This window comes from Chlamydomonas reinhardtii, chromosome 8 (assembly GCF_000002595.2).
Source record: "Chlamydomonas reinhardtii strain CC-503 cw92 mt+ chromosome 8, whole genome shotgun sequence".
In the NCBI taxonomy this organism is placed as follows: domain Eukaryota; kingdom Viridiplantae; phylum Chlorophyta; class Chlorophyceae; order Chlamydomonadales; family Chlamydomonadaceae; genus Chlamydomonas; species Chlamydomonas reinhardtii.
In genome coordinates this window covers 2,295,053-2,310,190 of record NC_057011.1, presented here as the reverse complement: position 1 = coordinate 2,310,190, position 15,138 = coordinate 2,295,053, and the positions used below count along the sequence as shown (strand labels likewise).

General features: G+C 64.9%; 4 protein-coding genes across 5 annotated transcripts; 2 read left to right on the top strand and 2 right to left on the bottom strand.

Annotated features, from left to right (window-relative positions):
- Positions 1-2: 2 nt before the first annotated feature.
- On the bottom strand, positions 3-1,564 carry CHLRE_08g370401v5 (uncharacterized protein). Its single transcript, XM_043065021.1, has 6 exons — positions 1,175-1,564; positions 1,024-1,093; positions 590-964; positions 458-526; positions 187-273; positions 3-108 (listed from the first exon to the last, which is right to left on the bottom strand). Exons 1-6 carry the CDS (start codon positions 1,294-1,296, stop codon positions 94-96), a joined length of 738 nt encoding a protein of 245 aa, XP_042922022.1. The 5' UTR covers positions 1,297-1,564; the 3' UTR covers positions 3-93.
- A 1,110-nt stretch (positions 1,565-2,674) lies between these two features.
- On the bottom strand, positions 2,675-6,884 carry CHLRE_08g370350v5 (uncharacterized protein). The gene is made up of 11 exons (XM_043065020.1): positions 6,710-6,884; positions 6,281-6,363; positions 5,819-5,873; positions 5,426-5,536; positions 5,031-5,116; positions 4,617-4,818; positions 4,289-4,368; positions 3,978-4,027; positions 3,772-3,826; positions 3,542-3,595; positions 2,675-3,322 (listed from the first exon to the last, which is right to left on the bottom strand). The coding sequence occupies exons 1-11, from the start codon at positions 6,821-6,823 to the stop codon at positions 3,139-3,141; spliced, it is 1,074 nt and encodes a 357-aa protein (XP_042922021.1). The 5' UTR covers positions 6,824-6,884; the 3' UTR covers positions 2,675-3,138.
- Positions 6,885-6,978: 94 nt separating this feature from the next.
- Positions 6,979-8,240, top strand: CHLRE_08g370300v5 (uncharacterized protein). Its single transcript, XM_001701257.2, has 3 exons — positions 6,979-7,183; positions 7,260-7,356; positions 8,018-8,240. The coding sequence occupies exons 1-3, from the start codon at positions 7,109-7,111 to the stop codon at positions 8,158-8,160; spliced, it is 315 nt and encodes a 104-aa protein (XP_001701309.1). The 5' UTR covers positions 6,979-7,108; the 3' UTR covers positions 8,161-8,240.
- Positions 8,241-8,294: 54 nt separating this feature from the next.
- CHLRE_08g370250v5 (uncharacterized protein) lies at positions 8,295-14,936 on the top strand. Of its 2 annotated transcripts, XM_043065018.1 has the most exons (14): positions 8,295-8,486; positions 8,768-8,906; positions 9,230-9,370; positions 9,462-9,497; positions 9,726-9,785; positions 10,007-10,084; positions 10,494-10,903; positions 11,217-11,306; positions 11,623-12,214; positions 12,444-12,806; positions 13,109-13,174; positions 13,510-13,566; positions 13,729-14,310; positions 14,462-14,936. In XM_043065018.1, the coding sequence occupies exons 1-14, from the start codon at positions 8,335-8,337 to the stop codon at positions 14,612-14,614; spliced, it is 2,919 nt and encodes a 972-aa protein (XP_042922020.1). In that variant the 5' UTR covers positions 8,295-8,334; the 3' UTR covers positions 14,615-14,936. The 2 variants fall into 2 exon arrangements, with proteins under 2 accessions (XP_042922020.1, XP_042922019.1); XM_043065019.1 differs by lacking the exon at positions 9,462-9,497.
- The last annotated feature ends 202 nt before the right edge of the window (positions 14,937-15,138 follow it).

The window sequence follows — 15,138 nt, the reverse complement described above, 5'->3', positions numbered from 1 at the left end:
TACGGTAGCTTCCCACAGTCGCGGCATAGACCCAGTGGCGCAGTAGCGGTGCTAAGGAGTGACTAGCGCAACGAAAGCTGACTTTGAATGCGCTCAGCCTCCATGCCGCTGTGCCAGCTTCCTGGCGGCCCACACCCATGAGCTGTGCTTTCCCTGTGACGCACGCCGCGGTTCCCGGACACCCACCAGCTGCAGGTTCTTGCGGGTGACCTGCTTCTCGTTCAGGAAGCGGTCGATGAGGTTCACGGTCAGGAACAGCGTCTCGGGCATCAGCTGCAATACGAAACAACAGGAAGTCAGTTGATGAGTGCGGCAACTGGGCCTGCCTATGTTGACAGCTGCAAAGCCCGTTTGCGCCACCGGCAAGCCCACAAGCTGTCAGCAAGGGCCCAGCCACCGAGCTTTGAGCTAGCCAGCAGCGCTATTCGCATGTATGCTTAGCGAGCTTAGTACTAACCTTGAACTTCAGGTGCACCTCCACCAGCCAGTCGATGAGGATGGCACGCATCTTGTCGTTGATGTCGGTCTGCTAGTAACGAAAAAGTCAGCGGCCACGACAAAGAATGCTTGTTTAGAATCCAAAGCTCACCTGCTTGGTCATGTAGTCGCTGGGCACCTTGTACTTGCGCTCGACGCGCTTGTAGAAGTAGTAAATGTCGTTGACGTAGTCCGCGGCCATCAGCGGGTTCAGGCGGTCGCCGCTGTCAATGTCGGGCAGCGGCGAGGGAGGAGGAGCACGCACGCTCTGGCTGCCGACGAAGGCCTCGCTGCGCTGCGACAGCAGCGAGCTCATGCTCGGGCCCTGGACGCGCTGCGCGTTCGCGACCTGCGACCTGGTGCGCGGCACCAGCTGCGCGGGCCGCAGAGCAGCACCAGGAGCAGTGGGCATGGGGGCGTCCTTGCCGTCAGCGCGGCGAGCAGCAGCGCGAGTCTTGACGCCATCGGCCGGCACCGGCACAGCAGCCTGCGAGCGAAAGGCCCTTAAGCCCTTGAACCATGCTTTAAGATTATCTAATGACCCACCTTCTCCTTGACCAGGCCAGGCTTGCCAGCAGCAGCGGCAGGCTGCTGGTTTGACAAGTCGCCGAGTGCACTACGGGGAGGGGGGTTTGCCGGTCAGCGCGAGCCCTCGCCCAAATTGACTGCTGTCAGGTGTGAGCAAATAGCCACGCACCGGCGCTTGTTCTGGGCCTGCAGGCCAGCAGCGGCCTTGACGCCAGCAGCGGCCTTCGCCACATTGTTGTTGCCTAGCACGCCATTCTCCGCCTCGGCGGGCTGAACCGCACGAAGAGCCATCGCTAGGATGCTGTGCGAGTCTAGGAAGAGTTCAGTGGCTTGGAAAACGAGGAGGCGTAAGTCGGGGGGAATGTCGACGCCAAGCTGTGGCTGTCAGGTGTCAAAGCAAGATAAATATGGTCACAGCTATATCTAGAAGTTCATGAAGTATATAGGAAGCAAGGAAGTCTTGATAGTTCCCCCGAAATTGAAGCGCTTGAAATAAGGTCTGAACATGGGATCCGGAATGGGCCCGTACTGCTGGCGAACATGCACCGAAAGCCCCAGGTTGCTCATAGCTGTAAATTGTCATAAAGCAAGAGCATATAGAGCTGGGTTGCGGGTCGAGAGCCTCCCGAAGCTGCCCCCCGAAGTTCCATCCTGCCGCGTTTCTGCACCCGGGCCGCTCGTGTCGCTGTTCGCTGCATTGAAGGGCACCAACACCAGCTGGGTTTGCCACTGGAGCTGCAACCGGCCCCAGGAAGTAGCGCACCGGGCCAGGACGCAGGGCAGCTGCCGGCGAAGACCAACCAGACCGTGGCCTGGTCGAACGCCCGAGCGCGCCCGCGCCCCCGCCGTACGCGGACAGGGGCACAGTGGCACACAGAACCGCTTACCGGGTAGTCTTAACACAGTGAGCCCCCGCAACGTTCCCCGTCCTGGCCGCTTCTTGGATCCCCCGTGGTGGAAAGCGGTCGTGGCCAGGGGAGTTTGCAATGGCTACAAGCGGGATGGTGGCAATTCTGATTGGAGCACGGTCGAGGCGTGTGTAAGGGCGGGTCATATTCCGTACTGCGGAGCGCTACCGCACGCGTGCTTGGGCGGCTTGGCTGCGCGTGCGCCAGAATGGAGCGGCAGCCTGCGGCCCGGCAGCTTTGCCCCCTGCATCCTCACTGAATTCCTGGACCCCTTGCCCCTGCCTCCACGACCTCTTCCTCGCTCCCCGCCGCCCCCATCTGCGTGCCCTGCTCACGGCGCTCAGCACATTTTCGACAGGAAAATCAGCTCATTTTCGAATCGAAATGGTGTTGGCCCGTAGAATTGCCCAGGCTCAGCCTTGGCTCACAGGCCAGACTGAAGCAAGTGAAGCCCATATCGAGGCGGCGCAAGGGTCACGCGTGTGAAACTGAATCAGTCTGGCCCTGCCCTGCATAACTGCATTCCTCCGGCTGGGTGACGCCACGACCCCGCTAGCACGCAGGACTGCTCGGCCCCGGCAGGACCTCCAGGTTCCGTATACATAAACCCCTGGTGCCGGCCGCCGGGCCAGCGGTGCCGGCCGCCGGGCCAGCGATGCCAGCCCGCTCCCTTGTCTCCACTGCGGTGGCGCGTGAGCTCGCCGCCCCGTATACCACCTTGCGTGCTACCGTCCCTCCCAAGAAATACGTGAAAACTGGGCACCTGCCTGGAGTTACAACCAAACGCATCTGTTGCCTGCTCGCCTGAGGGTACCCCTGGCTTGCCCTGGGCGCCGCCGTTTGTCCAGGGCTTGCATCTTTGGGGAGCGGCAAGAAGCGGGCCCCAATGTAGAAACCCTGCCAACCTGCCATTCATTGCCATGCTCAACCTTGTGCGTCGCAGCGTCTGTGCCCGTCCACCCCGTGTAACTCTGGGCGATGGGCCATCATCCAAGCTTCGTGCCCGCTAGCGGTTAACAAGTACGCTTGCGCCCGTGTCACTTCCACCATTATTGTATCAGTACCGTCATGTACATCCTGCGGCCTGCAGCGCAGTCTCCTTCCACCACCCGCATTCAGTCACGTAGTCCCAGTAGCGTCCGTGCACACATACTGTCCGTGCATGCCCACGCCATCGACCGTTGCTCGCTTTCTATTCCCCCAAACATGCTTGCCACCACTGGGGCTACAACCCTGTCCGGTCCTTGAGCCGCTCCCGGGCGCGCGCCGCGCTGCCGCCCGCCAGCTGCACGCCCCACGGGTTGTTGGCGCTCTCCGCGCTGTGCAGGTTGTGCTGCGCCGCCTTAGGATGGTGCGTGCGGAAGGGGTGCTCGCGAGGGTGCGCCGGAGACAGCGTGCCGCCCATGAACCTGTGCAGGCGAAGCACGTGCATCAGTGGCCAAGAATGCCGCCCAACTACCGCTGCGACCGTGTGGCGATTACGCGTGCGTAATGCTTACTAGCGGGATGTTTGCTAGCGTAACAGCAAGAGTGTTACAGTGGCCGGCCTGTGCGCATGGGCGTAGTGTACAGCCCTGCCTGCGGCAGTTTCGGAAGGCTCGTGGGCACTGGACTGGCCGCAAACTTACTTGTCCCAGCAAGTCTCACAAAGGTTGTAGCCGCTGCACGTCTCGCACTCGTACCTACAACGGCCGCATGCGGCAGGTCGCTTGTTGTTAAGGTCCAAGGAGCAAAGCACGCAGCCGCTTGCACCGTGCCCGCCTGGAAGAGTTCAACTTGCGCTGTGTTTCAGGACGTTTGCTTTGCAACAGGACAAAAGCGCAACGCTGAACACTTGTACTCAGGAACTGGCACTTACCGGAACTCGCCGGGTGGTGTATCGAACTTGCGTGTCACCAGCTTGTCAGTTCCATCTGTTGACGCGCGATGGCGGCGTGTGGGGTCAAGAAGCCATGAATGAGGGGCTGACGCGGCATCCCGTTTTAATACGGCACTCAGACCCGCCTGCCCTGCTAACAGCTCCGCGGTGAGAACAGTTTACATCCGGGCCGGGCGGGACCTCACCGTTGATTGGCCGACTGCAGCAGCTGCATTCGTGGATGACTTGTTGGTACCTGCGGACGCGATTGCGAAAAGAGGCACACCGGAACCGGAACCGGCAGCGGTTGAGCAACAGAACGCGTAGACGGGACTACTTATGGCACTGCGGGAACAGCAGTGGATATGCAAGCAGTCCGCTAATTAACCCAGACCACCGCTGCCGGTGCTGGCATCGCCTTCCGCACCAGCTGGCCGGTCGGCGCGAAGGCGGTGCTGGGGCCAGTGCCCACGGCCAGTGCCGCAACTGGTACTCTGCACAAGAGCACCATGCCCACCTGAAGCCGGGCGTGCCAGAGTGTCGTGACGCGGGCGTGTCCCCGGTGTCATCATGCTCCCGTGCCTGGCCCGTGAACCCCTGGCGGACGCCGCGAAGGCATAGAGAAGCAGGCGTTTAAGCAGGATGTATCGAGTTCTCGGGCATACAATTGTGAAAGGGCCATCTCGTTCACGCTCGCGTCTGCGCGCCAGGGCTCTCCCCCATGGACCTCCCGCCCCAGCTCCCGCTCCCGCACCCATGCCTCGCTCCGACTCCCACTCCCACTCCAATCCAGCTCTTGCTCCCCACTGCTGCTCCTTTGGCCACCGGCGCCCTTGCCCTCGCACCTTGTGTGCTATGAGCTGTTGTAGCTTGGCGTTCACTAGCGTCAGCGGCCGCAGGTCCGCGCCGGCGCCCGGGAAGATAAGTGTGTCGTTGCCCTCGGCACCCCGCCCGGGCACGAATCCCGCCGCCAGCAGCACCGCCTCGCCGCAGCCGGCCAGCGTGTCCAGCGCCTCGCGAATGCGCGGGTTGGATTTGCGGATGGTGCTGCGAGGAGGGCGCGGGGGTTGGAGTGAGCGGCGGCAGCTGTTTAGGTTGGACTGGTGTGTGGCGGTGTTGACGGCGGTGGTGGTGAGGGCCATGTGCGCTTCCGGTGTCGCATGTGTGCACCTGGCACCGTGTTTGTGTTTTTTGCGTGCGCGTGATGAGTGCTCCATGCAGAAGTCCAGGGCCTCATATGTTCGGGTTCATTAACTCACCGGTATTTCTCCAGCGTGTTGCCGCAATCCACGATGTTGGCCGTCAGCCGCCCCAGCAGCCCCAGCGCCGTCCACAGGTACTCGCCCTGGATACCGCACACGCCGTCGGGAACACGCAGGCATGCATGAAAACATGCAACAGCTTCCAACGAAGGCGGCGGGTGCATTGGGCGTGTCCCCCTGGCCAGGGGGCACAATCCACGGCATTGCACGGCGGCCAGGAGCCCCGACGGCCCATGCTTTGCCCCGACGCCTTTGCGCATCAGTAATTTCCATGCGTCCCTTGCATTCCCAGTCCTTTCCCACCTCCTCGGCGTCCCTATAGCCATGGCGCAAGAGGGCACCAGGCATCAAGTCATTGACCCTCCAGACCCGCCTGACTCGCCAGCTCGCACCTTGTATGCGTTGGTCTGCACCGCCCACAGCAGCGCGCTCAGCAGCTTGCGGCAGGCGCCCACATCCAGCCCACTGATGGACGCGTCCAGCAGCCACTCGGACAGCTGCAACTGTGGCCGTGGAGCGCATGTACGGTGTGTATGCGCATGCCAGCAGGGTGGAGGTGAGCGGCGACCAGACGTCCGTCAGTGCTCAACTCATGAGTCATGGCTGGGTACAAAATGAAGGACCAGGGTCATGTATGACGCAGTTGCCTATCGGGTCGAACGGCGAGAGCCTGGCCAAGCCGTGACTGCCCCATGACACCAGCTTTGGTCCTCGCCGCCCTTTGCCCGGCCCTTTGTCCGAGTTGGTGCACAGGCCGTGCCGTTTTTACGCAGCCGATGCCGCACCTGGTGTGGGAACTCCCACGTCGTGTTGGCTGCGTCCCCAGCGTGGTAGTAGTACCTAGTGGGGAGGATAAGGGCCGCAAGGACAGCCGTGAGGCCGGGCGGCGGGGCGGGAGGAGGGCGCGGGCCACCGCTCCTCCACCGTGCAGCTGCTTCGCAAACAGCTTCGTGCGTACGCTGCCCGTGCGTACGCTGCCCTCACACCTGCCCGCTGCCCATGCGTACGCTGCCCTCGCCGATGTAGGCTGCTGTAGGGCCCATCTCTACATCACCACTCACCCGGCCCGGCACCGCCCCAACCCGTCCCAACGGTCAACGCTGACCCCCATGTACCACCACCACCACCACCCTATACCGCCGCCACCCTCCGTCCGGCAACCATTGTGAACGCCGCCCTGTGTGATGCTTCCCCCAACAACTAGTACCCGAGTACCGCTGCACTGCCGCGGCGCCGCCCCCACGTGCCTGTGGTACTTGAGCGACCAGTACTCCTTTACTTCGCCGCCGCCCGGCAACCCGGTGTGTGCTCCCGCCAGGTAGGGCTTGGCCTGTGGTTTGTGGGGCCGATGCAGGGGCCGCCAGGTGAGACCGCGGCGGGGCTACATGACGTGCGCAAGGCTAGGCGTGCGGTATCACAGCATGTTGGCAAGGAGGACACGACCGGTGCCACTGCCACGCGGCGGTGTGCTGTCCGGTTGCGGCCGTCGAATACCCCGGAGCCCATGGCCTCAGGAGAGGCCTGGATGTCGCACGGTGCTGTCTTGGGCACGCGGCATCGCGGCACGGCGGTGACACGCGTGTTCAACTCGGGGATCGATCCTCGGACGCCCAGTGCGGATGTGCTACTGCTCCGCGACCGGGAGGCACCGCTAAGCAGCGCGTTCGCTAACCTACCTCTTCGTAGCTCCCAAACAGTTGGCAACAAGCGCGCACGACGTCCGACGCAACTCCATCCGCGACGAGCTTCTGCTCCAGCGACAGCGTTGGCCTCCCCGAGCTCTGCGCCATAGTTTTGCGCGTCTGGGTAGGCGATAAATGCTCTAGAACAAGCGAAGACGATCCATCTCGCAACTTGTCGAAATCGATGAGCGTTCAGAAAGGAACAGGACTGTATTAGCAAGTATTTTTTGCAGTTATAAGCACGTTAGCATACAGTATCCACAGTACTCAGCCCAGGGCCTCGTGCAGGGTTTAGAAGCTTTCTGTCTTCATTCGGCAGTTTTACATCTTCGGATGCACCTGCAGTGCTCTCGGACACAGATTCAGGGTTATATGACTATCGCAAGCTGAGGAATGTCCCAGAGCCAGAAGCGGGGCGCTGCCGACGATATCGACGAGCTGCGCCTGGAGGACAAGATTCGTCACCACGTAAGCATCGTTTGCAGTCACAAACGCTGGGCACATGTGCGGAACGAGCCGAAAACTCGGCCCCGGATGCCTGCAGCTGACGAGCTCGGGCAAGCGGGAAGACCTGAAGGAGCTGCTCGCTGCGCGGCTGGCAGCGTGTGGCTGGCGTGACGATATTAAGCAGCGCTGCAGGGGTAAGCGAGGAGGGCAGGTTTGCAACGCAAGGAAGGGGTTCTTGGGGAGTGCCGCAGGCCAGAACGCCCATACAGGAAACCCCGCCACCCAGCTGGCAGCAAGCTATGGCCCGCTGTTTTCCAGCCGGGGGAGGGGCAATGCACGAGCCGGTCAGGGAAGCGGCAAAGGGATTGGTGACGTAGGGCACACTTGATGCTGGCGGCCCAGCTACACGCGCACAAGCGGCAAGCATGGCTTTCGGGCTGCAGGTACATTGGCGGTGTGTGTTAACTAGAAGATGTTGCTGTGCGCTTTAAGAAGCTACTAACAACGGCTGTGTGGCGTTGCACCCGGGGACAGAGCCAAATGCCACAGGATACAGGGCGTGGGTGAGGATGGCCCAGCCACGTCGGGAATGGGGCACGATATTAATGGGGCGCCTGCTGTGGCAGGCCAGGGGCGTCTCTCTCATTCCGTTGCCGCGCTATCCGCATGCGTCCTCTGCCTCCTGACGCGTCAGTATCTGTAGCTGCGCCCGCTGCATGCGCCCTGCGCCCTACCCCACTCCGCTCTTGCCCTGATTTCCTTGCTCCCTGTACCTTCTCTTCCGTTCCCGATTCCCGTAATTCCGCCACCTGCCAACGCACCTCCCGACGCACCTCGGCACCTGTGCTTGCGCAGAGTACGTGGCGCGCAAGGGCCGCGAGGCAGTCACCACCGAGGACATCGTGAGGGCGGTCCGCCCCGAGGGCCGCGCGCGTGTGCCCGACAGCGTCAAGGCCGAGCTGCTGGCCGAGATTAAGAAGTTCATCCTAAGCATCTGAACACAGACACATTATCAGGTTAGGCTTTGCAAGGCAGAGCTAAGCAAGCCAAAGCGGGCGCAGAGCTAAGCAGTACGACCGGCCGCATCCAGTTTCGCAAACAGCGCCGTGAACGGTGGGCAGAGCTAGCTAGCTTTGACTGAGCGGGTCTAAGTGAGAGAGTAGGAGGAAGCGATGGCGAGCGCTATCGGAGCTGCCGGCGGCGGCGCGGCGGCGTCTGGGTCGGCGGCGTCGGCGGGTGGCGCCGGCGGCGGCGGCCCGCTGTACCAGGTGGCCGCGGTGGACCAGGGGCTCAACCTGGAGCCGGAGACACTGTCGTTCTGGGGGTGAGCGAGGGAGTGTGTGTGTATGTATGCATGTGTGTGTGTGTTGATGAGCACCAGGACAGCATGTGTCAAGGAGCACACGGAAGAATAAGCGCATCAAGCGCACGCACTTGTGTGTGCATGTGTACGTGTGAAGAGGATGCACGGGTGGGGAAGTGTATACCGTGTGTCTACTACTTCACTACATACTCACAGCCCTAGCGCCCGTGCCACCGCCAGACCGCCGCCGTGTCTCCTGACGCCAGTCCTGCACGCCTGCAACCCCTCCCGCCCCTGCGCAGCTATGACGACGGCAGCGCTGTGCTGCTGGTGGTGAAGGGCGGCCTGGTGTTCGCGTACGACATGGCGCCGCCGCCGCCGCCACATCAGGCGGCGGCGGGGCTGCAGGGGCTGGGCGGGCCGCCGGGCGGGCCGGACCAGGTGCGTGTGGCAGCGTGTGGCAGCGTGTGGCAGCGTGCGGCAGCTGGACGGAAACCGGGCAGGGACTAGGCAGGGACCGGGCGGGGACCGGGCGGGGACTGGGCAGGGACCGGGCAGGGACTGGGCAGGGACCGTGAACGCTGCCGTGCGTGGCGTCTGTTGCAAAGACCCGCAGCTGGGGTCGTGGACAGGCTTATCTCCTTACACGTCTCTCACACGCCTCCCAACCCCGGCTTTCACGACCACACGCCTCTCACCCGTCACGCTCCTCTCAACACACCCACTCTCCCACACGCCCACGCACGCCCCCTCCACGCGCTTAGCTCAAGTGGACCTTCCCGCTGGCCGACGGGCCGCCGGTGCGGCGCATGCGGCTGAGCCTGGACGGTGGGCTGCTGGCGCTGCAGCGCGGCGGGCGGCTGCTGGAGCTGGTGGAGCTGGCCACGGGGAACGTGTTCGTGCAGGTGGGGGGACGCGGGACGGGGAGAGGCGGAAGAGAGCGGGCGTGTGTGTTTGGCACGCATGTCGGGCGGTGGGGGCGGGCGGCTGCTGGAGCTGGTGGAGCTGGTCACGGGGAACGTGTTCGTGCAGGTGGGGGGACGGGGGAGGGGGAGAGAGGGCGTGTGTGTTTGGCACGCTTGTCGGGGGGTGGGTGGGTGGGGGCGGAGGGGTAGGCCGGCAGCTGCCGGGACGTACGACCGACCAGAGCCAAGGGGAGGCGCGGACTCACACATACGTCCACCCGCGACACAAGATCTCTCGCCCTCACCTCACTTGCGTGCCGCTCCCTCCCCCCTGCGTGCCTCTCCCTCTCCCCAGGGCACGGACAAGAGTGACCTCATCACCTTCTTCTTCACCGAACTGCCCGGGGCCGAGGTGGTGAGCAGCCGGAGCATGCGGGCGCGGCCTGCGGGGGAGGGGGACCATGGTCGGGCGTGACATTGCGCGACATTTGCGTGCCTGGACGTGTGTTGCTGCGTGCGGGTGCCTGCGAGAGTGGGGCTCATATGCACGTCACGGCGCCGCATGCGGTACCAGCATGAGTCGGAGTTGTGTCTGCGCTACTGGCGCCCGTGCTCCCCTCCCTCCCGCTGCTGCAGGTGCTGGTGGCGCCCGGCGGTCTGGAGATGTACGAGTTCGTGGGCGCGCGGCGGCAGGGGCTGCGGCTCAAGGAGCGGGTGGGTCCGGGGGGCCCGTGGGGGCGTGTGTGTGATGGTGGTGGGGGTGGCGATAGTGGTGGATGTGGATTGCGTGGCATCGGGGTAGTGGGAGCAGGGAGGATGGCGACCCATGTGCCGAACTGGGCTTGGCCGGGGCAAGGCCCAAACGTGTGTAAGGTTGGGGCGGCAGGGCTTAACTCTGACTGACCGCCGCAGGCCCAACTGCCGCTTCTTCGCCTCATTTGATCAGCACAATGTCCCCGCCCCGCATGTGCGGAACCGCCGCGCTGTCTCAATGCCGGTAGTCATAATGCCCTTCCCCCGTGCATTTTCATCATGAACTCATCATGAATGTAAGCCCCGTGCATTCCCACTGCCTAACCTCGCGCTGGGCGTTACCGCCGTGTTGTCGTCGTCGTACACACAGATCCGCATGCCCGTGGAGTGGGCCATCTACACACACGAGACCCGCATGGTGCTGCTGGGTACGGCAACCGGCGGCGTGTCGTACATCAAGGCCTTCCAGTTCGTGAGCACGGGACTCGTCGTACTGCCGCCCTTCACGGCGGGCGCCGCCGCCAGCGCCCTCGCACTGATGGGCGTGCCCTCCGCCGCCGGCACCGCCGCCGGCATCGGGCCCGCCGGCGGAGTTTCGGTTACGGGTCTGGGTCTGGGTCTGGTCAGTGACATTGGCGGCGGTGGTCTGGTGGGTGTCGGCAGCGCCGCCGTGGCGGCGGTGGGCGGCCTGGCGGCCAGCCCGGCGGCGGCGGCGGCGGTGGCGACGCCGCCGGTGCGGGTGCCGCCTGAGAACCTGCGCCTGATCAAGGTGTACGGCAGGTGGGGGCAATGGGGCGTGTGTGTGGTGGGGTCGGCAGTATGTCGTACGTCCGGTGTCGTAATGGCTGTACCGCTGGTTGCGGAAAGTACGCCAAGTCCTGCGGTCGCGGCTGCGGCGCAGATGGGGGGCGGCAGCTGACTGATGCTGATGTAGCGCGCTCTCGGCTGCGCGTGACTGGGGAACACCCCACGGGCAGACCTGTGTAGGCCTGCGTGCCCGGCTAGTGCACTGACGGTAAGCCCGCACCCGCCCGATCGCCACCACACGCCTCCCCTCCCGCACGCTCGTGCGTCCCCACACGTCCGCACACAGGGTGTACTGCGTGCACATCAACCGCCGCTCGCTCAAGCTGGAGCTGTACCGCTTCTACACGGACACCGTCGTATTGCAGTACACGTACGAGTGAGTCATGCCTCTGTCGTGCCGGCACGGCGGTAAGCACCCATGAGAGCCCAGTAGAGCCCAAAGTAGAGCCCAGTAGAGCCGGTAGGGGGTAGCGCTTCCATTGATGACCTGCTGCCGCCAGGATGTGCAGCTGCAAACGACGTGCCACTACGTCACACGGATACCGGTTTACGTAGCTGCAGCTCAAGCTAACGACACCAACGCCTAAAGACTGTGTTTAGGGGAGCAGGCCTAACTGAGTATGCGTTTCTCTATCTGCTGTCCTCTCTACCCTTCCCTGTCCGTCGTGCTCACCCTTTCTCTCCCTCCGCAGGCTGTTCTCGCCGCACGTGGATGTGGCGGTCGTGGATTCCGTCATCGTCGTCGTGGCGCAGCAGCCGCCCGCTGGATCCAGCGCCGCCGCTGCAGCTGGATCCAGTGCCGCATCTGGATCCGGTTTTAGCGGCGGGCTGGGCGTCGCGATGCTGTACGACGTGGCTGCGCACACGGGCCAGCCCGTCGCCAACCCGCTGCCCGTACGGCTACTGCGGTTTTACTCGGGTCCGGGCGCGCCGCCGGAGGCGGCGGCGCCGGCTGGCGACGCCCACGGGTCGCACCGTTTCGACTTCCTGGCTCCCAGCGTGATACTGGACCGTACGGCACAGACCGTGTACCGCCTGGCCCTGAACCTGCCCGCGGTGGTTGAGTCATGCTCGGACGCCGCCGTGCTCGCCGGCTTCCTGCAGCGCCGCCGCGGCGGCCCCACGCCCGCCATGGCTCTGGCGGCGCCGCCGCCTGGAGGCGCGCCGCCGCCGGGCTCGGAGGTGGCGGCGGCGCTGGCGGCAGCTCTGGCGGCGGTTCAGCCCAAGGCGCTGCTGCTGGGGGTGGTTCGCAATGCGCTGCAGGAGCGCATGCCCATGGCTACGGTACGTGCCGTCGCAGTCCTGGGAACTTGCCGTAGCTGTCAGGGTTCGTGTGGGGCGGGTTCTGAGAGCTGTAGCATGGAGAGGATCATCCAAGCGTCATCTTTGCGTGAGCAGCAGGGCCCAGCACGAGCATGGCACGAGCACGGCACGGAGCGCTCTCACCTTGCCTCTTATCATGAGCGGCGTCTTTACCACTCCTTCCCCTCGTGTGTTTGCCCTCTCGAACCAGGTCCGCGCCATCTTTGACGACCTGTGTGCCGGCTACGCCGCCGCCCTGGACCGAGAGCTGCTGGCGGCGGCCCTGGCGCCGCCCCCGCTGCCGCCGCCGCCGCCAGCGGCGGCGCCAGCAGCTGCAGGCGGCTCCGCCGCCGCGGCGCAGCCGCCCGGCGGCGGCAGCAGCGCAGCCGCCGCCGCTGCCGGTGCAGCCGGGGGTGGCTCCGCCGGGGGCGCTGCGGCGCTGCCGCTGCCTCCCCTGCCCCCGCCTGCTCCGGGCTCTGTGCCGATGCCGGCCTACGTGACGCCGGAGGAGCTGGCCACGCAGCTGTTCAGGTGGCTGCATGATGAGGAGGTGGTGGACGCGCCCTACCTGCAGGTGCGGGGGGGGGGGCGTGGGAAGCTGCATCGGGGGCTGCGTGGGGTGCAGCTGGGAGGCCGCGTGGGGGCCCGCGTGGGAAACTGCCTGGGAAGCTGCCGGGTGTGCGGGCGCCAGTATGTGCGGGTGTTCAGTAGCTCACTGTCCATGGCGGCCATGGCACGAGCCAGCCTGCCTTGCGAGTTGCGACGTCACCTTGCAACGGCCGCAGCACGGCGAAACGCTGTCCGCCCTGTGCCCTGCTGCCTGGCCTGTGCCTGCCTGGTGTTTGCTTCACGGTTGCACCGTCGCCCCTCCCTCAGGCGGCGCTGTCGGAGTACATGGCAGCGGCTGTGGGCGCCGGCATACCCCTGCCCGCATACCTGCAGGTGGGCTGGGGGTGGAGTTAGGGAGGCTGTGTAAGGGTGGAGGGGAGGTGGGGCTGGCATTGAGGTGGTGGCTGTGCAGGGACGGCGACGCGCGGCCGGTGGTGTCGGTGGGTGGGTGCGCCGTGCTGCCGGCAACCGCAAGTCCCGGGCTGGCTGTGTGCAGTTGCATGTTGGTTTGCGTGGATGGGTCCCTTGCTGGGGCTGCTGACACGGCAATGCCTCCCTGCGCCTGCCCCCCCTACTTTTGCCCCGTGATACCCCGACTCTCCTGCCCTTCTGCAACTGTCTTTCTCTCCCCCCTGACCCCGCCTGACCCCGGCTGCCGCCGCACGCAGGGCCTGAGTGTGGAGGTGATGATGCAGCAGCAGCAACTCCTGCAGCCGCACCTGCAGGTGGGCGCGGGTGGCGGGTGGAGAGGCTGGGCTCTTGTCATCTGCTTCCGTCTGCGGCGAGACATTTCGTCCGAAGTCACGAGCCACCTTGTAACGCCTGCCATGTTCAGCCCCTTCCCTATCGTAGTGAATGATCGCCCCTACCTGCTCTCACTGCTGCAGGCGGGCCATGTGCTACAGCTGCTGTACAGCCAGGCACAGTACGTGGCGCCGGAGGTGGTGCAAAAGGTGGTGGCGGCGCTGAGTGCTACAGCCGCCGCCACCGCTACAGCCGACGGCGGCGAGGGCGCGGAGCTGGAGCCGGCGGGCGTGGCGGACCGCGCCGCCGGTGCAGCCGCCACCGGCAGTAGCAGCGGCAGCAGCAGCGCCGCTGCCGCCGGAACCTCGGCTGTAGCACGCATGGCGCGGCAGTTGGAGCTGGACGAGCTCGGCCGTACGGCGCTGGCGGCGCGGTACGAGTCGCCAGTGGCGCCGCACGTGCCATACTACCACTCGCCCGTTACGGCGGCGGCGGCGGCGCGGTCCGGCCCGGCGGCGGCGTTTGGCGCTGCTGCCACGCCAGGTGGCGGCGGCGGCGATGCGGCGGCTTACGTGGCGGCGCTACTGGCGGGCGGGGACGTGCTGCGCGCGGCGCGGGTGATGAAGCGCTACCGTGTGTCAAAACCCACTGTACGGGAGTTTGTCACCGCGGTTGGCGCGCGCGGCGACGCTGTTGCGCTGGCGGCGGTGTACCGCGTGTTCCAGGTACGGTGCGTGGCGTGGCGTTGCTTGGCCAAAGCGTTGCCGTAGCCTTGCGTGAAGGTAAGGAACACGCGGGCCCGAGTGTGTGCTTGCGTGCCCTTACGAACGCGCCGCCGTGCTCTGCGCCGTGCCCGTGTCGTCCCACCCCCGACAGGACGAGCTCCTGTCGGCCTTCCCCAAGTATGAGCTGGCGGCGCGGACGCTGCTGCCGCCGGGCGCCGCCGCCGCCGTCGGCATCGTGCCGCCGCCCGACCGGCCCGCCGCTGCCGCCGCGGCTGGCTCCGCCGCCGCCGTTGCCAGGGCTTAGGCCTCCCGCGGCATGCAGCCGTTTTGCTTATTGCTGCGCGGATGCGGCGCGGTGAATCACCAGGCGGGTATTGAGACGTGTGCATCTGTGTGCGCCGCATGGGGCGCTTTTGCATGATTTCCAGATCGAGAGATGCGGGCGTGAGCGGATCGGGAGCGACGCAGGCCCCCCGTATGGTGCGGCGCTGCCAATGTCTGTGCGTGGATGTGGTCTGCACATGGATGGGAGTCGTGGTTACTTCCGATGAGGATGGGACAACGAGGCTGTGCGACAAACAGATGCCAGCACATGTAAATAACACGGTATGTAAATGTTTGCAAATTATCACGGGATTTAGATCGGCCTCTTCTGAAGTGCCCGAAAGGCCGGCGGGGAGTAGGACGAGCTGGTGGGCGGGGTGCAGGGTGCGGGGGTAGACGTGTTGGCACGAAAACGGTTTCAGCCGAGTCCATGCAGCCAAGCCGTTTGCAGCAAAGATGGGGATCGCATTTATCACAATTACAACAACCGAGTCAATTGATGTA